This window comes from Podarcis pityusensis, assembly GCF_964106645.2.
Source record: "Podarcis pityusensis genome assembly, chromosome: 16".
NCBI classification, from domain to species: Eukaryota; Metazoa; Chordata; class Lepidosauria; order Squamata; family Lacertidae; genus Podarcis; species Podarcis pityusensis.
In genome coordinates, this window is record NC_138041.1 from 9,643,500 (window position 1) to 9,669,419 (window position 25,920).

General features: G+C 50.3%; 1 protein-coding gene across 2 annotated transcripts in view; it reads left to right on the forward strand.

Annotated features, from left to right (window-relative positions):
- The window catches only part of EFNA3 (ephrin A3), a 58,983-nt gene extending 47,487 nt beyond the window's left edge, over nt 1-11,496 (forward strand). The window contains exons 2-5 of one of the 2 annotated variants that reach the window (XM_080984817.1): nt 3,720-4,009; nt 7,521-7,586; nt 9,389-9,466; nt 10,072-11,496. In XM_080984817.1, coding sequence (XP_080840943.1) covers nt 3,720-4,009; nt 7,521-7,586; nt 9,389-9,466; nt 10,072-10,193 — 556 coding nt within the window. In that variant the 3' untranslated portion in view covers nt 10,194-11,496. The remainder of the gene's footprint in view (nt 1-3,719; nt 4,010-7,520; nt 7,587-9,388; nt 9,467-10,071) is intronic. The other variant, XM_080984818.1, reaches the window with a different exon arrangement.
- Nucleotides 11,497-25,920: the final 14,424 nt, after the last annotated feature.

The following is a 25,920-nucleotide window of genomic DNA, read 5'->3' on the forward strand; positions in this document are numbered from 1 at the left end:
CGAGGGGGGGACAGGGAGGGGGTTGGATGGTAGGTGCATGGTCTGGCTTGATTAAAAAATATATCCATTATAAAATGGATACAAAGCCATCCTGCAAAATGACTGCCCAGCACTGCTCGTCCCCTGGCCTCAAGCAAAATTTGGAAGACTTTCAGTTCAGCTGGCGTCCAACTAAGGCCGCATTTGTAGCATCCTAGAGCTTTATGGAAGTGAGAGCTGGACCATAAAGAAGGCTGATCGCCAAAGAATTGATGCTTTTGAATTCTGGTGCTGGAGGAGACTCTTGAGAGTCCCATGGACTGCAAGAAGATCAAACCTATCCATTCTTAAGGAAATCAGCCCTGAGTGCTCACTGGAAGGACAGATCCTGAAGCTGAGGCTCCAAGACTTTGCCCACCTCATGAGAAGAGAAGACTCCCTGGAAAAGACCCTGATGTTGGGAAAGATGGAGGGCACAAGGAGAAGGGGACGACAGAGGACGAGATGGTTGGACAGTGTTCTCGAAGCTACCAGCATGAGTTTGACCAAACTGCGGGAGGCAGTGGAAGACAGGAGTGCCTGGCGTGCTCTGGTCCAGGGGGTCACACGACTAAACGACAACAACAAGAGTTTTAAGAGTTGAAAAGGACCTCCCCTCTAGGTTCACCCAGTCCAACCCCCTGAAATGCAGAACTTGCAGTGGAAAGCATCCCTGATGCCACTCTGGTGTTAGCACCACTCATTTAAAGCACGCAAGGCTTTCCCCATGGAATTGTGGGAAGCGTCATTTGTTAAGGGCGCTGGAGCTCTGTGAGGGTGCAAACTACAGTTCCCATGATTCTTGGGGGGGGGTGGAGAGCTGTGACTGTTAAAAACGTATAAATGATGCTTTGCATTGTATGGTGTGGGTGTGAAAACAATGCACCGTTTTATTTTTATTCTAGCACTGTAACTGTTTCAAACGAGAAGCTAGGGTGACGTACTTCATTCCTGCATTGCAGGGGGTTGGACTAGATGACCCCTGGGTCCATTCCACCTCTACAGTTCTATGATTCTGTCTCCCAACCCTTCTCCCTTTTCAGCTTTCCAACAACCCTCCGAGGTAGGACAGACCAAATGAGAGAGAGCAGTTGCTTGGAGGGAAACCCACCTGAGTGGCGATTTGAACCCGGGTCTTTCCTCGCCCCCCCCCCCCCAGCAGGACAGCACTGAATACTTTTGCCTGTATCAGTCATGCAAATGAGAGTGCATTATCATAACTCCTGCCGTTGCATTATTTTTTATTCTGGTTTTGCCAGCTGTATGGGAGACAGAATCTCCACCCTGCATGCGCGCGCGCACACACACACACACACACACACACACACACACACAACCCCAGCCACCAGGAAGCTTGTTCAGCCACCCATCAGGTCTCTGCTGTTTCATCAGATGACGTCCCCACACTCTTTAGTCCTGAGGGTCTGAAAGCAAAGGAGGCCTTTTCCTTACTGAGGGCCACATGCCGGTGGTAGGCGAAGAGGGAAAAGTGCATGGAGCAACAGATTTCAATTTTACCTTCAAAGGTGCCTTGTTGTTGTTGTTGTTACTTCCCAAGTGTGCAGTCTAGGGTTCATTTTGGACTCACAGCTGTCCATGGAGGTCAATTCTGTGTCCAGGGCAGCTGTCTACCAGCTCCACCTGGTACGCAGGCTGACACCCTCCCTGCCCGCGGACTGTCTCGCCAGAGTGGTGCATGCTCTGGTTATCTCCCGCTTGGACTACTGAAATGCGCTCTACATGGGGCTACCTTTGAAGGCGACCCGGAAACTACAACTAATCCAGAATGCGGCAGCTAGACTGGGGACTGGGAGTGGCCGCCGGGACCACATAACACCGGTCTTGAAAGACCTACATTGGCTCCCAGTATGTTTCTGAGGACAATTCAAAGTGTTGGTGCTGACCTTTCAAGCCCTTAAACCAGGCATAGGCAAACTCCGGCCCTCCAGATGTTTGGGACTACAATTCCCATCATCCCTGACCACTGTTCCTGTTAGCTAGGGATGATGGGAGTTGTAGTCCCAAACATCTGGAGGGCCGGAGTTTGCCTGTGCCTGCCCTAAACAGCCTCTGCCCAGTATACCTGAAGGAGCGTCTCCACCCCCATTATTCAAGGGACAAACAGAGGGGCCTGGGGGACAAATTCCACCCCTGCTCTGAGTGGGACTATGTAACATTGGTGTGGACTCGCTCGGAAAGTGCTCCTTCATAGGTGCTCCTTGGTGGCCGTGTGTCAGGGATTCCTTAGCTGTGATTCCTGCAGCGCAGAGGGTTGGACTAGATGAGGCTGGGAGTCCCTTCCAACCTCAAACATGGTGAGGGGTTTCAGAGTGCTGCGCCCCCAGTACTGTATTCTCTGCTCCTGCAGGGACTTGGGGCAGACACAGCCCTGATTACAGGGGTGCTTTTTGTATTGGGAGGGCCCAGCGGACGCGTTTCGTTGAAATGAATGGCAAGCTCATCCCAAACTGGTGGAAAAGGTGCCAGGTTGTGTCCTGCGGCCTCTAGTGGTCGCCTCTTGGAACTTCATCCCAATCTTGGGCGTTGGGAGAACCCCAAACTCCTTGCTGTTGATGGGGCGGGGGGGGGTCCTTTGGGCTGGGGGTGCAGTTGTCATGTACTGGCATTTATACCCTTTCCTTGCTTTTACATACAAAGGTATTGAGACAGACTGTAGACTCTGTGCAAGTGTATTAACACTTTTAATACATTGATCAGTTTTTATGTTAATTTAAACTTGGGCTGTGACTGTGCTTTGTTATCTAAGACAGCAGGTACCTTTCAGGAGGGAGCCACAACTTGCATGTAGCAGCCTTGCGTTTTCTCTCTCCTCTCCGCCTCCCCCCGCCCCAAAAAAGTGCATACCAAATCTGATGTTCTTCATCACCCCTAATCATTTTTACATGATTTTGTAAGGTGTGCTTATTTTAAATTGGGTTTATTTGCTGCTTTATTGTTTGCTGTATCATAGAATTGTAGAGTTGGAAGGGACCACGAGGGTCATCTAGTCCAACCCCCTGCAAATGCAGGAATCTTTTGCCCAATGTGGGGTTTGAACCTGCAACCCTGAGATTAAGAGTCTCATACTGTAGCAACTGAGCTATCCAAGGGCTGGGCTCCTTTGGGTGGAAGGAGGAGATAAACTAAATAAATAATTAGTCATTGTGTTGTTGGCATTCGAGAGGCAATGGAAAAGTGACATTATTAACTATTAATAATTCATAGATTATTATTGCCAATAATAATAACAACAAGCATGGATTGTATCCAACTACTCAGCATAGACCTGTCAAAATGAATGAATCTAAATTAGCCACATCTATTCAAGACAGCTCAGTAGGTATCGCTATGAGACTCTTAATCTCAGGGCTTGGGGTTTGAGCCCCAAGTCGGGGCAAAAGTTTCCTTCATTGCAGGGAGTTGGACTAGATGGCCCTCGTGGTCCTTCCCAACTCTACAATTCTATAATTCTAATATTAGCTACGTTTTGCTGATTCCGAGTATTTTGGATATCCTATTTTGGATTCCTATTATTTTAATAATAATATTTCCGCCTGTGTGCAAGTTCTGAAAATTACACACGTGCGTGAATGCTCCTTCCACAAACTGGGGAGTTGTGGTTTGTTTGTTTGTTTGTTTGTTTGTTTGTTTGGGACCAATCCTGACTCTCCCCCCCCCTCCTTTCTCCTTCTCCTTCCCAGCTTGCGCCGTGAAGGCTACACGGTCCAGGTGAATGTCAACGACTACCTGGACATCTACTGCCCGCACTACAACGCCTCTGTGCCCGAGGGGCGCATGGAGCAGTACATCCTCTACATGGTGAACCACGAGGGCTACCGGACGTGCAACATCAGCCAGGGCTTCAAGCGCTGGGAGTGCAACCGGCCCCACGCTCCCCACAGCCCCATCAAGTTCTCGGAGAAGTTCCAGCGCTACAGCGCCTTCTCGCTGGGCTACGAGTTCCACGCCGGACACGAGTATTACTACATCTGTGAGTCTTTGAGATGCACCATCCCATAGTCCTTAAATGCAAGGGGTGGGGTGCAGGGATGGGGTTGAGTTCCATCCCTGACACCATCCATTGATGGAGAAATGGGTCTCTGTTAGCAAGTGATCGGAAGGACCTGTTTCTGAGGCTTGAAGGATTTGGGAGAGCTCCCAGCTAGTCAAAACCGAAGTAGTCTTCTTGCACTGGGGCCTGGCTGAGGTTTTGGGTTGCAAGTCCCATCAGCGCCAGCTGAGGTCCAACACATCAGCCAGGGGCCCAAGGTTCAGGAACACTAGACAGGGATGAGCTTGATGGTGCAGCAGGCTTATTCAGTAGAGGGAAACATCTTGTGAACTGAGGGGAGGTCTTTGGAAAAAGGCCCATAAACTCAATGCTGAAGGATTTGGGTTCAATCCCCTTCGTCTTCTGAGCTAGATGCACCAGTGGTCCGACTCAGGATAAGGCAGCTTCCTGTGTCCCTATTTAAGTGAACCTTTTATCCAGAACGATGAGGACTAGAATCTTACTTTGGTAGCAGAGCACCTGCTTTGCATGCAGAAGGTCCTGGGTCCAATCTCCCGCTCCTGATTTGAGTAGACAGTAGAGTCGATTGATTTGTGTTTATATCTCACCATTCCTCTGAGAAGCTTGAGGATGCACACAGTTTTCCAACCCTGCTTTTCCCCCATCCTCATGACACCCAGCAAGGAGTGTTAGGGTTGAGACTGAGAGAGAGTGGCTGGTCACCCAGTGAGCTCAGTGGCTGAGTGGAGATTTAAACCAGGGTCTCCCCAGTTCTAATCCAACAATCTTAAATGCTTTGGCCGCATCTGTACCTTAAAATTAAAGCACTCCTAAGGACTCTTAGCACCTTGAATAAGGTTTGGTTCCCAGGAGTCCTTGAAGGAAGCCATGACTATCTAAAGTGGTATCATAGTGCTATAAATGTGTAGGGCAGATGAGGCCTCTATCTCCCATTAAGGCTGCTGAAAGGTCCAGATAGTTAAAGACAGCTGATTCTGCCCCACCCGACCAATTTTTGAAAGGAAATTCTTCCTTTCAGATGTGTGCGCACACATTTCCTCTGCCCTCCACACCTCTTACTCCTTGTGTCACCTGGCAGGGCTAAGTGGTCGCATGTATTTCTAGGGTCCACCAGGGGGCAGCCCTGGCTAAAGTTGGGCGCAGCTTTGCTCAGGCCCAATCTACACCTTGAGAAGAATCACATGATACGGGACAGGGTGGCTCCAGCGTGAATGAGTGGAGCGAAGGATCTGTTAGCTGGCCAATGGGAGCTGGAGCCCAAGAACATTGCTGAGCTACAGCTCCCATCGTCCCTGACCACTGGCCACATTGGCTGGGGCTGATGGGCATTGGAGACCAGATGTGATCCCTGATTGGTTGGGATGTGTATCTGGTACAGAGATGGGAATGCTGTGGCCCTCCAGGTCCAGTCCTGGACTATGACTCCCATTATCCCTGATGATTGGTTGGGCTGGCTGCTGGGAGGCCAACAGTACCGGTTTGAGTGCTGGACTAGGACCTGGGAGATCAGGGTTCAAATCCCCACTCAGCTATGAAGCCCACTGGGTGACTTGGGGCCAGTTACTCCCTCTCTCTCTCGGGCTAACCTACCTCAGAGAGTTGAAATGGAAATGAGGATGAAATGGCAAAGGGCAAGAATCATTAGAATTGTAGAGGTGGGAGGGACCACAAGGATCCAACCGCCTGCAATGCAGGAATCGTTTGCCCACCGTGGGGCTCGAACCTGCAACCCTGAGATTGAGTCTCGTGCTCTACCAGCAGAGCTATCCCAGTTTATGTGTGTACACAAGGGAAAAAGTGTGATGCAGGTGGCGCTGTGGGTTAAACCACAGAGCCTAGGACTTGCCGATCAGAAGGTCGGCGGTTCGAATCCCCGCGACGGGGTTAGCGCCCGTTGCTCGGTCCCTGCTCCTGCCAACCTAGCAGTTCAAAAGCACGTCAAAGTGCAGGTAGATAAATAGGTACCACTCTGGCGGGAAGGTAAACGGCGTTTCTGTGCGCTGCTCTGGTTCGCCAGAAGCGGCTTAGTCATGCTGGCCACATGACCCGGAAGCTGTATGCCGGCTCCCTCGGCCAGTAAAGCAAGATGAGCACCGCAACCCCAGAGTCAGTCACGACTGGACCTAATGGTCAGGGGTCCCTTTACCGTTTACCTTTTTAAGGGAAAAAGTGGAGTGCAAATGGAATAATGAAATAGTTCCCCCCTCTCGTTTTACTCATCCTCTACAACACACTGGCTTTTGTAGCTGTAGCCAGTGGGCCAATTAGAAGACCCAAGTTTGCCAGTGGACTCTTTCCCTTCTCCTCCCACCCCCCCCCTCAAAAAATCCCCCTGCCTATCCAGCCAGCAAATGTTGCCGAGCACGTCTATAATGAGTACAACCAGATCCGAGCGCAAGATTAAACCTTTTACTAGAGATTACGCTCCTCGCCTTCTTTAAAGGGAAGGAGAGACGGAGGACCGTGTTGATCAATTTGCTAATGCTTCCTCCTTGCGTTGAAAGGCGGGGGAGTCCCTTGCCAAGGGCCCGGATCCCGAAGGCGGCCAAGGAGCTTGGGGGGTGGGGGAGCCTTGAGGAATGGGCAAAGGTGGGGGTTGGTTAGTTCAGGCCGTGATCCTTCCGGGGTGCAAACAGATACGGATCAAGTAAACAAGGCTGGCTGCCCTGATTCTCATCTGCAGAATGTCAGCAGGTGGAAGGTGCGTTTCTGGGACCAGCGCCAGAAATCCGGGCTGTTGGGCAAGGGGTGGGGGCAGCATGGAGCTGCTGGCTGACACAGAGTCAAAACATTGCTCCATCTAAGTCCAGTCATTGTTTTGCAGTGCCTCTCCAGCCCTACTGGGGATTCCACCTTCTGGATGCAAAGCAAGTGCTCTGTCGCTGAGCTGTGCCCTTCCCCTCGAAATAAAAGCGAGATGCTGGTCCTCAAGATTCTGGACGAAGGGCTGGTTTAAATAAGAAGTTGCCTTATAAACCAAGCAGTCGGACTGTTGGCCCGTCCAGCTCGCTATTGTCTGCCCTGGACCGGGGCAGGGAGATTTCTGTCTGCAGGGTCCGTCTCCTGCTGCTGAAACATAGCACCTTCATTGCAAAAGGGCCCCCATGCAAAGGGCATTTGCAGCTCAGAGGATCTCAGGTCCTGGGGAGGAACTTAGCATATGGCTCAGGTAGACTGCCTTTGCCCAAGGAGGTTCCTTTTGACTTAGCTAATAGAACTCCCCCCCCCCCCGGGGAAATATGATACTGGACTGGATGGGCCACTGGGCCTGATCCAGCAGGGCTCTTCTGATCTCACAGCAGTTCAGAGCAGAACCTCCATGTCCTACGGCAGTCTACCACTGAACAGTAGATTGCAGGCTTCCCATTGGGGCATCCAGCTGGCCAATGGGGGAACAGGATCCTGGACTGGATGGGCCTTTGGCCTGATCCAGCAGCCTCTTCTGACGTTGCTTTCTGTTCTTTTCCAGCGACTCCAATGCACAACCACCGCCGGGCCTGCCTCCGAATGAAGGTCTTCGTCTGCTGCGCCTCCCGTGAGTGCCTGGCTCCTTTTCTCTTTTGAACCCCCACCTGGCACCCCCACCTCCCTGGGGCACACCCCTCACCCCCGGTGTGCGCGAGACACATCCCTTGTCCCAGGCGCTCTGAGCACGTTCATCCCATGCAAACACACAACTGCGTTGCATCCAGCCAAGTTCGACTCAGTGTAGACCTGTTAGGAAAAATGGGCACGCTCATTCAAGTTAACGGATCTACTCTGAGAGGTGGATACAAGCCCCTCATTTTTCTTCTTCTGTGCTGCTCTAGATATCTGTGCCTGACCAAAGGGAGCAAGGATTATCTGGGGTGCAAAAGCCTGCAGAGGTCCCAAGCAGCCGACTTTTTCTCGCTCTGTTTGTGTTTCCATGCTTTCTGCAATTGCACCACAGAATCTGGTGCTAAGCAAAGCATGCTGAGAATCTTCATTATCATTGCGCTGTTTTTATTTTCCAAAGCGAATTGCAAGCCCTCCTGGACAGGGTGCTGTGTAGATACTTCTTAGATATTTTACCTCTTGCTTTTTCCTCCCTTCAAAAGCAAGCCGCTAGTCCTCATGGTTGCGCTCTCTCTTGCTAACGCGCCCCCGTGTGGTGAAATGGAGGTGCAACAGAAGGAAAGGTCGTCGGCATACCCAGATGAAAAGGGGATTTCGTAATGTTTATGTTTCTCGTTACTTTCCAGTGACAAACAGCCCCTCCTCGCCTGTGAGACTGACCTCCGGCTGTTTAAATAAGTGCATAAATCCGCTGAATATTTCATAACATTTATCGTCACCGTTAATTTATTAATCGCGTTCTACACAGCCTATGCCATTTACCCAATACTTCCATGCAATGATATGGTTGCTGTATTACGTATTTACACACTGGCTTATCTATCAAAATACCCAAAGCGTTTCTGACACAGAGCAGCATGAATAATTGGGGGGGGGGGGGGAGAGGCGCAGTGAGCACCAGAGGGCACTCAGCACCAGCCATGCCTCTGTGTCTGCATCCCATAATCTGGGGCCTTCCAGCTATTTTTGGACTGCAACTCCCATCAGCCCCAGTCAGCGCAGAGATCCCTGAGCTAGATGGACCAGGAATCAGAATAAGGCAGTGCCTTATATTCCTACAGCAGCTGTTTGGTCAAAACCATGAGGACTAGAACAATACTATTATATTTAAAAGGAGGTCAGCAGTAGAGCACCTGCTTTGCATGCAGAAGATCCTAGGCTCAGTCCTCAGCATCTCCAAGAAGGGCTGGGAATGTCCCGTCTGAAATGCTGCAGAGCTGCTGCCAGCCAGTGTAGACAGTATTGAGCCAGGTGGACCAATTGGTCTGACTCTCAATAGGGCCGCTGCCTATGTTCTGATGGAGTCGATTTGAAAAGGACACTAAGGCTTAACAGCCCGCTAATGATAATCCACACTAAGGCTTAGCAAAAAGAAACGCAGTGACAGATTTGTGCTCTGCGTGCACCCCATAATACTCCACTCCCTACAAGGTGCTGCTCATCATTTCTGACACACCCACAGCCCTCCTGGTGCATGCTCCATTTTCTCCCCAAAAAAACCTACGTTGTGTGTCACATGACCCAGTGGCCTCAATTGACATCTCATCACCCCCAACCACATACAAGGGGCACCCAGCTTGTTTGGGAGTTCCAGGGTGCCAGGGTTGGGGGGCAGCAAGCATCATTGGGATGGGGTGGGTGAAAACCACAACATAGGGGCGGTGGGGTTTGGGGCCTGGTTGCCGTCCTCTCTCCCCCCTGGGCATAACCCTCTTCCCCCCCACCCTCTCCTGCCCACAGCGTCGCATTCTGGGGAGAAAGCGGTTCCGACCCTCCCGCAGTTCACTATAGGGCCCGAGGTGAAGATCGAGGACTTGGGTGAGTGATGCCCACAGTGCTCTCTCTCTCTCTGCTGGGGTGGGGGGCGGCAGGGGGCACTGGTTTTTCTCCCGGAGACTCAGCAAAACACCAGCCCCTCCCTGTTGGCAGTGCCCCCCTCCACTTGCTGGAAAGAGGGCAAGAACTTCTTCAGAATTCTGTCTGTCCTGGACTGGGTAATAAAGACCTCTAGTTGTGGCGTAGCTGCCGTCTCCTTCCCCCATACACCCAGAATCCTTTGCTGCCTGCCATCCTGAAGGAGCTTTGAGCAGGAGACACTTGCTGCAGGAAGAGGGTCCCTGACCCTTGAGCTGTGGGGTAGCAGCCGTCTTCCTCCCTGATACCCAGAACCCTTTGCTGCCTGCCATCTTGAAGGAGCTTTGAGCAGGAGACACTTGCTGCAGGAAGAGGGTCCCTGACCCTTGAGCTATGGAGTAGCAGCCGTCTTCCTCCCTGATACCCAAAATCCTTTGCTGCCCGCCATCTTGAAGGCGCTTTGAGCAGGAGGCACTTGCCAGGGGAGGGGAGAGGGTGCCCAACTCCTTGCTAGAGTCCAATCTTCCCCTTTTCTCTCTCTTTCTCTCTCTCTTTCTCCCCCCTTGCAGATAATTTTAACCCCGAGATGCCTAAGCTGGAGAAAAGCATCAGCGGGACGAGTCCGAAGCGGGAACACTTACCCTTGGCGGTGGCTGCTGCCCTCTTCCTCATGACCCTGCTGGCCTCCTAGCCGCCCGCGAGTCGCCGCAGGAGAGGGGCCCCGACTCAAGCTCACTGACCCAGCCTGTGCCAGCGGCCCTCCCCGGTTTGTTTCTGAGGACAAGAAAAAGAGAGAAAACACCAGACCTTTTTTTAATCTATATATCAAAAGAAATACAATTCCAAAGGGAGGCAGCTTGAGGTGATGCAGAGTGAGGAGGAAAGGCCCCAAGATGGAGGACGACTGACCTTCCTGGCTGTGCTGCTCCTTCTTCCTGCTCCTGCTCCTCCCCACCAGCTGGGGGGGAGGGTTTCCTCCGCTTCTGATTTTTCTCCCCCCCCCCCCCGTCTGCCGCTCGCTGGGGCTGCTCATGTGTGTGAGGGGAATGGCGGGTATTTCAGAGCAGGCCCTCCCTCTCCTGCGGACTTTCGGAGGGGCGGCCGGGGTTTTGTTTTGGTGTCCCGGAGAAGAAAAAAACCAGAATATGGCATTTCCCTCCTCCTGCCGGGCTCCCAGTCTCTTTTGAGGACCGCAGCAATAGGCAACCTGCCTGCCTTTTCCAATGCCCCCCATTGCAAAAAAAAAAGAAAAAAAGGCATCTGGAGAGACAGAACCACCTTCAGGAACTTTAAAAAAATGGCTCAGGTCAGGACACAGGGAGTGTTTTGCACGGCCTGAGAAAACTTTTGCAAAGGAGAGTTGTGCGCCCTGCGTAGGGGGTGCGGGCACCGTGCCCCAGGAATGCCCACCCCAGAGATAGGTGGCGGCGGCAGCAAAATACACTGTCTTCCTGGTGACTCTCAAGCTGGAGGGTGCGTGTAGGATGGGGGTGTGTGATCTCCTAGCCCTCAACCCGAGGGGGGGGGGTTACCTGTACATATCTCTTTATGTGTCCTGTACAGAGAGAGAGGCTCTATTATCCGTGTCTATAGATTATATAAAAAAAACTGATCATGTAGTGGGGTGGGCACGGGGCGGGCACCGGCCCGCCTATCTAAGCCAGAGTCTTTTGGGGTTTTGTTTTTTAGGTTTTTTTGGGTGGGGTGGGGGCGCGATTCTTCCCTTTGTCTTCTGTGAAGACCGAACCTATGCAAAATGCACGGACACTTTTTTTTCGTTCCCGGGGGCAAAAAAACAACCAACCAACCAACTACACGGACAAAAAAACAAGCAAAGGAACTTTGGGGGTGGCGAGGTGGGGGTAGGGTTCTCCTTTTTTTTTTTTTTTTTGGTGCCCCCTTCCTCCCCCACCCCACGAGAGCTTTGGCTGGTGATTTTCATATACTTGCTCTTAGTCTATTAAAAAAAATGAAATAAAAGGTGGAGAAAAAAATTACATATAAAGATAGTTGTCTTTTCCCTGCGCCGTCACCTTGCGGTGGTTTTGCAAGGGCTGTTACTCCTGCTCCTACTCAGAGGAGACCCATTGAACAGAAAAGCCCAGCTGGATCAGGCCAGTGGCCCCTCTAGATCCAGGATCTTGTTCTCCCAACCAGACGATTGTGGGGAACCTGCAAGCAGAATTCAAACGCAAGAACGCTCTCCCCTCCTGTGGCTTCCAGCAACGAGTATTCAGAACCATCACTGCCTCTGGCAAAGAAGGCAGAACATAACTCTGTCCTCCATGAATTTGCCTGATCCTGTAAGAACAGCCTGGCTAGTCCAAAATCCTGTTTTCACAGTGCCCAGCCAGGTGCCTCCGGAAAACCTGAAAACAGGACCTGAGCTCTCTTCTCTTTTGATTGGCAGCAAGCGCTACCCAGAGGTGATGGGTAGCAGAGGTAAAGCATAGCTATTTTAACTAGTAGCCATCGATCCACTGCAGTTTCTTGAAATGGCCAACGAGAAAGCCCACTGGCTTCCATTGGGCAAGTCCTGAGCGCCCCAGCAACTCACCCCACCTTTGATTCTCGGCAGCTGGTATTCGGAGGTGTGCGATGCCTCTGAGAGCACTGAGCCTGGCCACCGTGTCTAGTAGCCATCATTAGCCTTTGCCACAAATTTGTATAATCCTCTTAAAGCCATCCAAGTTTGGGAAGCAGGGCTGGGAGGGGCCGGGAGAGAAGAAGTCAGAAAGCCTTCTTTGTAATGATGCTGTACCCAATCAGGCTGAAATGTTTTTTGCTTGGAATAATTCCATATGCTTCGATTTCATGCAGCCTGCAGAGGAGGGGGACAGAGATCGGACGAGCTCTGCCCACTTTCCCAGTTTTCCACGGACCCTGTGTGATTTTCACCCTACAGGAGGCGCAGAAGAGAAAAGGAGTCCCCCCCCCTTCCTTGCTCTAAGCCTCCTGCGCCAGCTGCAGAGGACCCCCAGCGCTCTCTCCTTCCAACAGCTCACTGCTGCTCCCACAAGAGAACTGAGTTCTTTCCTTCTGGGGCTCAGCCAGAGGTCAGGGTGCTCCTCCAAGGCTTAGACACAAAGGGCAGAGTGACACCTCATCCGCCCGCCTCCCCTTGAGTGAGTCACAGTCTGGAAGGATTCTGGCTGCCCAGACAGCCGGGGAGAACCTAGAAAGTCCTCAGGTGCCCATCTTGAATCACCTAATTGCACGATCATTGCTCAGACCTTTAGGGGGTGAAGTTGCTCCCCCACACAAACAGTGGCAACTGTTACCATCTGCAGGCATACACTAATCACCCCTAAACGCAGTCTCTGATCTTTACACACACACACACACACACACACCCACACACACCCAGCTATTCTATTTGACTCCCATGTTCTGAAGCAGTTTCTAGATTGTAAGTTCCTTGTGGCAGGGACCTGTCCTCGTTGTTTGCAATACAGTGGTACCTCGGATTAAGAACTTAATTCGTTCCGGAGGTCCGTTCTTAACCTGAAACTGTTCTTAACCTGAGGTACCACTTTAGCTAATGGGGCCTCCCGCCTCCGTGCCGCCTCCGCACAATTTCTGTTCTCATCCTGAAGCAAAGTTCTTAACCAGAGGTACTATTTCTGGGTTAGTGGAGTCTGAAACCTGAAGTGTCTGTAACCCAGGTAAAGGTAAAGGGACCCCTGACCATTAGGTCCAGTCGTGAACAACTGGGGTAGTGGGCGCTCATCTCACTTTATTGGCCGAGGGAGCCGGCGTACAGCTTCCGGGTCATGTGGCCAGCATGATTAAGCTGCTTCTGGCAAACCAGAGCAGCGCACGGAAACGCCGTTTACCTTCCTGCCAGAGTGGTACCTATTTATCTACTTGCACTTTGACGTGCTTTCAAACTGTTAGGTTGGCAGGAGCAGGGACCGAGCAATGGGAGCTCACCCCGTCGTGGGGATTCGAACCGCCGACCTTATGATCGGCAAGCCCTAGGCTCTGTGGTTTAACCCACAGCGCCACCCGAGGTACCACTGTATAATAAAGAACCTTAGAAGCGGAACTGTAACAAAATGTTGCAGTGTTCAGGATTCCAGACACTTTGTTCTGTTCCCCCTCTCCAACCGTTATCCACATGCACCCATGTTTTTTTCCTGAACACTCTTATTCCTTATAGAAAATTTGGGGTGTATCCCTGTTCCCATACAATTTTTGTCCCATTCCCCCCCCCAACATAAAGACTTCCTATTTCTGCCACCTTTGGGGTCCCTTGCAAGCAGGGGTGTTGGAAAGTTCCATCAAAAACAGGAATTGAAACTGCTGTGACCCACACATTGGTCCGAGGTCAGGAGCACAAACTGCCTAAGCCAGTATTCACTACCATTGCTGCTGCTGCTGCTGCTTTACAACACAAACCGTACGTAAATAATCGTGTTACTGCCCGCGTTACTTTTGATGTTTCCCTTCCAGGCACCAAAGTCAATTTATTAACTCACTACAAAATTAACTGCATCAGCTTTGGCCCCAACAGGCAGCAAGACGGACAGCGTAGGGTTTGGCCAAGGTAGAAGAGAAGCAGTACTGGCTGCGATGGAAATGTCTGGCACCTTAAATCCCTACCTCTGTGTGTGGGGTAAGGGACGTGGGTGGCGCTGTGGGTTAAACCACAGAGCCTAGGACTTGCCGATCAGAAGGTCGGCGGTTCGAATCCCCGCTACGGTGGTGAGCTCCCGTTGCTCAGTCCCTGCTCCTGCCAACCTAGCAGTTCGAAAGCACGTCAAAGTGCAAGTAGATAAATAGGTACCACTCCGGCAGGAAGGTAAACAGTGTTTCCGTGCGCTGCTCTGGTTCGCCAGAAGTGGCTTAGTCATGCTGGTCACATGACCCGGAAGCTGTACGCCGGCTCCCTTGGCCAGTAAAGCAAGATGAGCACCGCAACCCCAGAGTTGGTCACAACTGGACCTAATAGTCAGAGGTCCCTTTACCTTTACCTGTGTGTGGGGTGCTAGTTTGACTGCACACACAACAACATGTAAGAAAATCAGAGCCTGCTGGATCAGGCCAACAGCCCATTTGGTCAAGCATCCTGTTCTCACAGTGGCCACCCAGATACCTATGGGAAACCTGCAAACAGAATGAGAGCTCAAGAGCCCTTTCTCCTCCTGCAACTGGTATTCAGAAGCATTGCTGAGGATTAGACAAATTCATGGAGGAGAGGGATGGCTAAGTTCTCCCTCCACTGCTGGAGGCAGGATGCCTCCTGAGTGCCAGTTTCTGGTTCGAGTCCTGCTTGTTTGCCCTGCTGACCACTGTGACTGCAGGATGCTACACGAAATGCTTTATCCCACCTTGAGGTCGCAGGAGCACCGAGATTCGAACCCGGGACTTCCCCGCACATGCACTTAAGCTGCAAAGCTGCGCCATTGTGTTCTCTTTCTGCCTCGCCAGGTGACACTGTTGGGTTTATGCACAGGGCGCTGCCAAGTCAGAGCCTGCCCTGGGAGGGAGAAGCTGGCAAACTGGCTGGACGGGTCTTGTCAGCAGAGGTGGGGGTGAGGAGGCTGCTTCCTTCCCACAGACCTGGTGGCAGGGGATAGGGGCCAGGGGGAAGGAAAGCCTCTTGCAGAGAGGAAAGGGACCGCCCCCAATCTTCTCCTGGCTCCCCCAGAATCCCCCACCCGGAAAAGAGGGGGAAATCCCTAGCCTTGGCATGGGGCAAAGTCTGTGCCCGCCAACTTGGCTGCGTCTGAGTCTGTGGGTGCGGCTGCTTTCAGCTGCATGCAGGAGTGGATGCGAGAGGCCTCAAAGGACTGCTTTTAACTCTCTAGGGTTCAGCCGCAAAGAGTTCTTTCATTTGCGCAGGGGCGAACATTAAGGTGTAAGGTGATGCAAACAGTCTCTGCCCCAGAGAGTCTCCATCCTGGGCAAAAGAATGGTCACCAGGGAAAGGGATCAGGGAGTGAATCGGTTCGGCCTGCATTTAAGGGAAGGTGGAAGCTGTGATTCCTGCACCGCAGCCTGGGGTTGGACTAGATGACCCTTGGGGTCTCTTCCACATCTACAATTACCTAATTCTATGAAAGGCAACGCTACCAAATCCAGACCTCCCAAAACAATATGCAAAGCGGAATTCGGGCATCCATCGGGATTCGCACTTCTCCAGATTTTGTGACACAGGTTTCCAACCAACATTTCCCACCCCACCCCCCACACAAAAAATGCATCGTATTAGGGAGAATTGTACATAAAAGGAATCTATTTGTGAAAATAATACATCAGGACTGAATTATATTACGGAAGACCGCTTGCAAAAAAATGGGTACCCAGTTCAAAACTGCATCTACGCATAGAAATAATAGAATCCTAGATTTGTCAAGTTGGAAGGGACCATGAGGGTAATTAATCCAACTTTGCAATGCAGGAATCTTCCACCCAGTGTGGGACTCAAACCCGTGACCACATATGTACCTTATCAGGAGGAATTCACATTAAAACGCTGATGAGTTTTCATAAGGATTTTTTCTTAACCCACTAATTTCTGCAGAAATACGCAGAGCTAACTTTAAAATGGGAAAATCTGAGAAGCTGAGAAAATCTGAAATGGACAGGTCCTTTCACCTCCAGCCAGGACCAGGCAATGGATTGTGGAGAGATTCGGGGAGAGTCATTAAGGTGAGCCCAGGCTGGTTTGTTCAGTGGGACTCAGGAGCCCCCTTCAGTCTCTGGGGAAATGGGAGGCTGTGTTCTCCCCAAGAGAAGGGAGAGACCCTCTGCACATGCTCAGCGGTGCTCTTGCCCATGTTCCGAGCCTGAGAGCTACTTGAACCCAATTGCAAAGCGCCCTGGCTTCATGCCAGTGCTCTTGTTGGGCTGCTGTGCCCTTTGCCCAGCCACCTGCCCGCGTGACAACCCCTGTGCCCGCCAACTCACCCGGGCACTGCCCTCACTCCCTGTGAGCTATAAAGTAAGTTGATCACGAGATCGTTGCCCTTGCGACTACAAGCTCAACGCAAACATGCTCCTTACTACTCCTTGGCTATTTGTGTACTTGCTCTGGGCAGGTGCACGTACGCAGAAATCTCACTCCTCCCCTGGTGACCGTGTTGACAATGCTACGATAGAGTAAAGTCTCGTCTCACCCTTGCTCTGCCTCCAACCTGGCACTGCTCCCTTGTTCTCTAGGGTATGTGTGTGCCGGCCTGCTGCGGTCTTCGCACAGGGATGGAGGAACCTGCCCAGACCTTCAAGTCACAGAGGAACTACAACTCCCATCATCCTTGGCCATTAGCCACACTGCCTGAGTGGGGCTGGTGGGAAGTGGGAGCCCAGCAATATCACGAGAGTCATGTGCTCCTCATTCCTGCTTTACACCTCTGTAGGTGTGTTTAATATGTGATCCCTGATTGGTTGGGACATGGTTGGTCTAGGACAGGAGTGAGACACTTGCAGCCCTCTGCCCATTGCTGAGCAACAACTCCCATCATCCCCTGCCGTTGGCTATGCTGGCTGGGGCTGATGGGAGGTGGACGTCCAGGAACATCTGGAAGGGCTACCAACTCCCCCATGCCTGCTTTCCATGCATTTAATATGTGATCCCTAATTGGTTAGAACATGATGGGTGTAGGAGATGGGTGGGGACTCTGTTGCCCTCCAGATGTTGCAGAACTACAACTCCCATCATCCCTGACTGCTGGCTATGCTGGCTGGGGTTCCTCTCCCTATTGCCCTTCCTCCACTTCTCCAAATTAGCATTTGGAGAGCTGGGTTTGCTGTGTGATATGCAAAGAAGCCAAGCACAGGTGTTAACAGGAGGAGAGAAAAATTACAGGAGCCCAGATTATTTTCATCAACTGACCCTCCATCGATCCAAACCTCTCCATAAATCATTTTTCTCACTCCAGCAACAAGATCCAATCCTATTACGCCTTTCCCAATACTGGAAGAAGTACTTTAAAACTGTATGCATGTTAAAGTGCTAAATCTTGCTTTGTTTAAAAGCGCTGGGAAGCAGGAGAGATCAGACACGGTCAGATCCCAATTCATCTGCAGAAAGCACCTTCGTGGAAGCACTGTGAGCAAAGAGAGGCTGTTCTAGGCCTGGGAGACAAATAGTTGGAGAGCTGATAGATAGACAGAAAAGACTGATGCCTTTTACGGGTTAAAAACGGGGGCTGTGCATCTCTCAGCCTCAGCATTCCTCATCTGTAAAATGGGCACATTACTTGGTGACCACTGAGCAGCTCCAATGGCAACTTTTAGCTATTTGTCATGGATCCCTGGGTCCTTGGGACCTTCTCAAAAGGTAGCTTTTGATTTGATATATGTGGGTCACCCCAGCGTGTGGCTCCAGCAGTCAGTGGCCTTGTACCGTGAACCACCAATTTTGCAGCTGATTCTGCCCTTTTTAAAGAGGAATGCTTCTCCCAAGATGGCACCTGCTGCCACACACCAAAGTCTAATGAAATAATTCTCCCCGCCCCTCATTTCTTTTTTTTAGTCCAGCAAAGGGCAAATGTGGCTGGACACCGCAACTCCCATCAGCCTCAGCCAGCTTGACCAATGGTCAGGAATTGTGAGAGTTGAGAGTCAGTATATTTCATCAGCTAACCAATCAAAACTCAGTTTGGATCTCTTTTATTGGACGCCCTTAAGATGGGGAAAGAGGACTCAATGTCAAACTTTGGTCCTGAGCGCGGAAACCTTGAACCTGGTGCAACAGACAGGTGAGGGGGCATAAAAGCAAGAGGTACTGGGACTGAAGAAAGCCACACTGGCTGCCCATAGACATGGGGGAAATAGTCGTCGTCCCCCCGCAGAACATCTATGTTTTTATTGGCAAGGGAGCACTCTGTGCATGCTCCAGGGCACTATTATTCCCTCACCTGCCCCTGGACAGAGAACACAAGTGAGCCCTGGGTTCAGCAGATCCCTGGTGTAGGGATTTAAAACAGTTCTAGGGGTTGGGGGGGAGACAGAAGGGGGTTTCCAAGGCTACCCTCCTCCACCGCCCTATCCCCTAGATTATGACCTACTGGTTAAATCCTTTCTGCTCTGCAAAGGGGGAAACTATGTCGCTTAATTTCTGGGAACTTAGCCGGAATAAAGTGATCCCCTTCCGCCTTACGTGTTTTCTTCTTCTTACATGCGGGACGTGCGGAAAAAGCCTTGGGAGTGAAAACCCCGGCCATAAACTCTTGTTATCTGTTTGCTTTTATAGAAGGTCACTGTGTGAAGAAAACTCTAGAGAGGTTGCACGAATGCCTTTTGGCAGCTCGAGGGAGGCGGGGGAGGCTGCGGGGTCCAGCGGGGGGGGGGGCATTGACATGCCTGGGTTCAGGAAGGTGGCACCAGAAAGAGAAAACATTTGTTTGCTTTCAAAACTGGGACTGTAATGCCTAGCGCAGGGGTCAGCAAACTTTTTCAGCAGGGGGCTGGTCCACTGTCCATCAGACCATGTGGGGGGGGGCGGTTTATATTTTGAAAAATAAAATAAAAAATGAACGAATTCCTATGCCCCACAAATAACCCAGAGATTCATTTTAAATAGAAGCATACGTTCTACTCATGTAAAAACACCAGGCAGGCCCCACAAATAACCCAGAGATGCATTTTAAATAAAAGGACACATTCTACTCATGTAAAAACACACTGATTCCTGGACCATCCACAGGAAGGATTTAGAAGGCGATTGGGCCGGATCCAGCCCCCAAGCCTTAGTTTGCCTACCCATGGCCTACCGGATGGAGCTGGTGTGTTTCTGGACGAGAGAAGGAAGTAAGGGAAAGGAGTGTCACCACGTGCTTGGGATTTGCAAAGTCTGGAAAGGTTTGTGCCTCGGAATAAGGCATGGAAATAGAAAAAGGACTGCAGTGGTACCTCGGGTTACAGACACTTCAGGTTACAGACGCTTCAGGTTACAGACACTGCTAATCCAGAAATAGTACCTCAGGTTAAGAGCTTTGCTTCAGGATGAGAACAGAAATTGCACAGCCGTGGTGCAGCGGCAGCGGGAGGCCCCATTAGCTAAAGTGGTGCTTCAGGTTAAGAACAGTTTCAGGTTAAGAACAGACCTCTGGAACGAATTAAGTTCTTAACCCGAGGTACCACTGTACTAGGCAAATCCACTGAGGATCAGGCTGCTAATGGCTACTAGCAACAATAGCTATGTCCTCCCTCCACTGTCGTAGAATCGTAGAACGGTAGAGTTGGAAGGGACCCCATGTTTCATCTAGTCCAGCCCCTGCAATGCAGGAGTTTCAACTAACGCATCCGTGACAGATGGCCATCCAACCTCTGCTTAATAACCCCCAAGGAAGGAGAGTCCGCCACCTCCCAAGGGAGACTGTTCCCCTGTTGAACAGCTCTTGCTGTCGGAAAGCTCTTCCCGATGTTTAGCCGGAATCTCTTTTCTTGCGACTTGAAGCCACGGGTTCAAGTCCTGCCCTCTGGAGCAGGAGGAAAAGAAGAAGCTTGCTCCATCTTCAATGTTCTTATGTTCATAAGATGTTCCTGCTTGATCTAGCAATGCTGCCTCCAGCTCACAAGGAAGCCTTCCCCACGTCCTCCCCGGCGAAGATGCTGGACTAGGTTAATGGCTCATAGCCACAACGATGGCTAGATTTCTAACGCCCCTGTTTGGAGGCAGTGATGTGCTTCTGGAAGCCAGTGGCTGGGAACTGCAAGCAGGGGGAGTTTCAGGTCCTGCTTGCAGGCTCCTAATGTGTTGGCCATTGTGGGAACAGATGCTAAGACCAGCCAGGCCTCTGGCCTGATCCACCAGACCTCTTCTCAAGACCGTAGCGGAGGACCCTCCCAGAGCCTACTTTGCCGGGAAGGCCCTCGAACCCAGGACCTGTCCTCTTTCCTCTGTCCTACCACCTGAGACGCAAAGCATGTGTTCTGGCCGCTGCTCCCTGTGGCAGTTCGAAACTTGCAAGGGCAGGAGGAGAGGGAGGTTTGCAAAGGTAGCCTCCTCTCCAGCGTGTCGCCAAGGGGGAATCGGCTTACTGCGGCCTGCTGTCTGGCATGTCAGGATTGCCGCCAGCTCCTGCTCCCTCTCTCTCTCTCGCTTGCTGCCTGCTCCGTGTTGGGCATGGAACATTACCCGCAATCAATGCATCATTATGCGATAAACAAGAGGAAGGTTGTTTTGCAGACACGTCAAGGAGTTATCGCTTTCTCTGCCTCTCGCTCTCTCCAGCAGCTGTTTAAACGAGAATGGATCGGCGTTCGGGACCGACAAGCGCCGCCGTGCCGGTAAGGAGAGCTTGACGGACGGCCATGTTTAGGTGCTCTGGGGAATCCGCCGGAGGCTCTTACTTATTGGTCCTATCGACACAGGCAGCGGAACGGAGTGGTACAGTCTGGGATGGATTGTTCAGCTCGGAATAACTTAGACTGCTCCTCTATGTCCTTAAAACAACAAAGCAAAACAAAGCGAACTCCCAGCAAGCAGAAAGCTAGCACAGCAAACCTTTCTCTGTGAGGGGTTATGTTTCTACTGCCAGGGAGTTGTTCCAGCTTTTGTTGTATGGAGGGAATTACTCAAAAACATTGACTTTCCCCAAGTTGCAACTGAACTATCAGATCAAGTCGACCAAAATGGCGCGCTCAGGATAAAACTTTGCCCTGACTCAACAGAATAAGCAGGAGAGTCCAGCAAACGTTAGCATGTTCTGGAAGAAGTGAATTATTGCAGAATGGCAGCCTTGTACCTGGAACAGCTTGGGAATTTTAAGGAACAACAACAAACCCAGTAAAGTTTTGAAAACAGTAGCTAAAATCAGCGCAGATTTCAGAGGCTCAGTCAGCCATCTTGATTCAAACAGCATCCAATTGTATCAAAACGTAAACAAAAACCCACTTGCTGATCTCAGGAACCATTGCGCGAAATTATGGTTAAAATCAGCGCGGCTTCAAACATTTCGGTCCTCCATCTTGATTCAAAATGGCATCCAGTCATACCCAGAAATAGATGATCTCAGGAGCCATTGTGCCAATCTTAAAAGGTGTCTGAATGCACCACTAGCAAACACCTTTCCCAAATATGCCATGGGTTGCTAATTAAAAACAGGAGGCCTGAGGAAACTGGTACTCTCCTGAATGGATGTGCAAGTTCATGAATGGTGCTTTGCCAGAGACAGCCAACACAGTGCCCTCCGGACGTCAGGGATGATGGAAATTGTAGTTCAGGGACATGAGCCAAGTCAATGCTGTGCTGGTGTTGTCAATTAACACACAGCCACTGTTGTCAAGAGGTGGGGAGCCAGGCAGAAGGACACACATACCACTCGAGGCCAGACTTACCCCAAGTGGGCACTAGAGGGCTCTCTAGGCCAGCAGCATGCACTGCACAGCACTTTTGCTGAAGCAGCCGCAGTATGGTTCAAACCCCAGTTACGGGTGCCCGGTTCAAATTCTGCTTCCTTGTTTGCTTGTCCATAGAGCAATGGCAATAATTAAGAGCAACACAAACTGTCCAGTTAAGAAACAGGGCAGTTGGAGCCCTCTGATCATGCAGCTCCTATCTCATCGAAACACCTTTGCTTATCCAGATAACAGGCTATTAGGGATGTCACAATCTCAAGGTCCAAGCCCCCTCAGAAGTTGGGCCATTATCAGCTCTCCTTTGTCTTCTTGTCAGACTTGAGAAGCCCTGCTTAGTACTTGAAGGAGGGGTGGAGAGTAAGCAAACCTACCCAGTGCCAGATTTATGTATAAGCTAAACAAACTATAGCTTAGGGCCCCACTCTCTTGGGCCCCCCAAAAAAATGTAAAGAAGGAAAAAACTGGACGTACATTTCCAAAATATAAGATAAAAAACATAAAATAAAACCTATATACAGCAACAGTGTTTTGTGTTGTGTAGGCTCCTATGATGTAAGTAACAGGTCTCCAATCATGTTAAGTTGGAGCAGGGGTCAGCAAACTTTTTCAGCAGGGGGCCGGTCCACTGTCCCTCAGACCTTGTGGGGGGCCGGATTATATTTTGGAAAAAAAATAAATGAACGAATTCCTGTACCCCACAAATAACCCAGAGATGCATTTTAAATAAAAGGACACATTCTACTCATGTAAAAACACCAGGCAGGCCCCACAAATAACCCAGAGGTGCATTTTAAATAAAAGGACACATTCTAATCATGTAAAAACACGTTGATTCCCCGGACTGTCTGAAGGCTGGATTTAGAAGGCGATTGGGCCGGATCTGGCCCTTGGGCCTTAGTTTGCCTGCCCATGAGTTAGAGCTTAATAATTTCACTATTAATATACTTCTTCTTAACTGTATTTCAGTTCAACAATTACTTTGATATAATACATATTTTGTTATGTGCAAATGGCTTTAGATACCGATTAGGTCCATAAATTACCATGTAGCATATATTCAACACAAAAAACAGTGACCGTTTGTTGTTGACAAAGGACAGCTGGACATATAAAGGGCCCCGTTACCTTCAGTAGCTCAGGGCCTCATCAGACCTAAATCCGGCCCTGAACCTACCCAGCGCTCCACAGCATTTTTCCTACCTCTTTCTAGAAGCAGCTTCCGTCTTCTCCTTCTCCCCTGCCATCTCCTCTGCATAGAAGCCTTCAGAGCCCATCAGATTTGATGCCTCAGTCCAGCTGCAGCCTATCTAGTGGGGCTGGTGGGGCTGCCTTGAGCAGGCCACAAAATTTAGCAGCTTCTTCCCCAATAGATCAATGAAACTCGTGTTTTATACATGCATACACACATACATATATCAGCATCCTCGTAGGCTTGGGAATTCTACAAAAAAACCCCCCAAAAAAGAGCAGTTTTTCCAAACAGCGGTTCTTTTCAGCATAGGTTTGGAAGGGTCCATCCGCCATCTTGATTCAAAATGGCGTCCAGCGAAGCAAGAAAGAACAAGCTCGGTCTCAGGAAACCTTCGCACAAAATTTGGTTGCGATGTCTTGAGAGGTGCCCACATGCAAACAGGCAAAGGACCGGCAGTGTTTCCCAAACTTGGGTCTCCAGCTGTTTTTTTGGACTACAACTCCCATCATCCCTAGCTAGCAAGGCCAGTGCTCAGGGATGATGGGAGTTGTAGTCCAAAAAAAAAAACAGCTGGAGGCCGAAGTCTGGGAAACCCTGGAAGAACTGGAAGAATAGGATCCCCTTTAATCAATGGATTGACGACATGATGACACTCGCGACATATAAGCACAGGCATTGTTTTGGCAAATACCTTGACATTTGAGACAAGATTATTCAGAATATAGTAGGTTTTTAATAATCATATCCATCCGGACAATAATATTATTTATATATCTATATAACAATTTATGGAAATGTAACTGGTTATATTTATGTCTTTCTTTCTTTCTTAATGTGTTTTTTCACTTTTTATCTTTCCTTTCCTTTCGTCACTTTATTTTGTATAACTGAAATCCTTTAAATAAAATATTAACAAAAAGAACTTTTTGAAATACAGATATTATCTATAAATGCATATACATATATTGCGTACATTTATACACACATTCATATGTATATGCATATATAAACACACAGACACATATGAATTCCCATTTTCATATGCTTTTATACTACTATTTTACTGGCTTTGTATTATATTTTTGCTTTAATTTTATTTTCTATTTTCTATTTCTGACACTGTTTAGTGATATATATATATATATATATATATATATATGATCAATGCCACAGCCTTGAACTGTGATAAATTTGCTTTGCTGGGTTGGCGGTTTGTTTTTCCAAGTGATGCCAGTCCAGAACTGCTGTGTTTACTGGGCAGGCCTGATGCTCTATTGGGGGGGGGGGACTGGCTTATTATTGGGCTGCTCAGATTAGTTACTGGCTCCCCATACGTTCAGACCAAGGTCTGATCTTGCCCTGTTCACATGGGTTATTTGTTCTCGGATTAAGTAGAAGGAGATGAAAGGAGACGGGAGTGCTGGAAACTCATAATTCCCGTTCAAAATTGGGAAACAGAAACATAAGGATTTTGACCCCAGCTTTGAAGGGTTTTATATGGGGGAGTCAAGCTTGGAGGAAAACACACAGGTCACTGTGAAATTTAAGGCAACCACCTCAAGCATGGAAGCACCAAAGCTAAGAACTTAATTGAGGTTAGAGCTAGCTGGCATGGTGCCTTCCGGTGTGGAACTACAACTCCCATCATCCATGACAACTAGCCATGCTGGCTGGGGATGATGGGAGCAGGAGTCCGACAACATCTATAGAGCCACCCCCCCCCCATGCTGATAGACTCCAACTCCCATCAGCTCCAGTCAGCAGCACAGCCAATGGACAGGGCTCATGGGCGTTGTAGTCCAGCAACATCTGGAGGGCCACAGATTCCCCAACTGTGCCCTACGACTTAAAGCCAAAGGGGCCCAAACTGAATCCCCCCACTGAGCTAAAAAGGACAGAGCTGCGAGGACGTCCTTGTGGGATTATTCAGTGTGAGTGCCTCTTTGGCCACATCCACAGCCTACATTTAAAGTGCTATGATACCGCTTTAAACAGTCATGGCACCCCCCCCAAAAGGATTATGGGAACTGTAGTTTGTGCAGAGCATTGCTAGGAGACCCCGCTATTCCTCTCACAGAGCCACAACCTTCAGAGTGGTTTAACAATCGATCCTCAGACCACTGAGGGTTGCTAGGGACCTCACTGCCCTCATTCCCCTCACAGTGCTACAATTCCCAGAGTGGTTTTATTCCTCTACCCACGGAGCTGTGGGAAATGTAGCTCTGTGAGGGAGAACAGCCTTCTCCTCCATGGATTTGTCTAACCCAGGGGTCGGCAAGGCTTACCGGGCATGGGCCGGATCACTCCCGGGGAGATCCTCTGTGGGCCAGACTGGCACAGCGTGACGCCAGAAATCTCGTCTGCGCATGTCCACAGCGCTGGAAATCGCTTCTGCGCATGCCCAGATGCTGAGAATTGCGCCTGCACACAAGTGATTTTTGGTGTCTGGGCATGGGCAGAAACAATTTCCGGCGCCACAGACATGCGCAGAAGCATTTTCTGGTGCCACAGACATGTGCAGATGCAATTTCTGGCATCTGGGCATGCGCAGAAGCAATTTCCGGAGCCGCGGAAGAGAGTCCCCACGCCAAGCTGTGCTGGTTTAGTGCAGCGCACAGGGACTCGCCAAGTGGGTGGCTCGGTTCGGGGGTGGCTCGTTGGCCGGTTAAATGGCCTCCATGGGCCACTTCTGGCCCATGGGCCTTAGGTTGCTGACCCCTGGTCTAACCCACTTTTAAAGCCGTCCAAGTTGGTGGCCATTACTGCCTCGTGGAAGCGGATTCTCTAGCTTAACTGACCCTAGGATACCCTCCTCTCTTCCTCTCACAGAGCTGGTTTTCAGAGTTGCCTGGGAAGAGGGAACTGATTGTTGAACCACTGTGGAAATCTTGGCTCTGTGAGGGGAAGAGGGAGG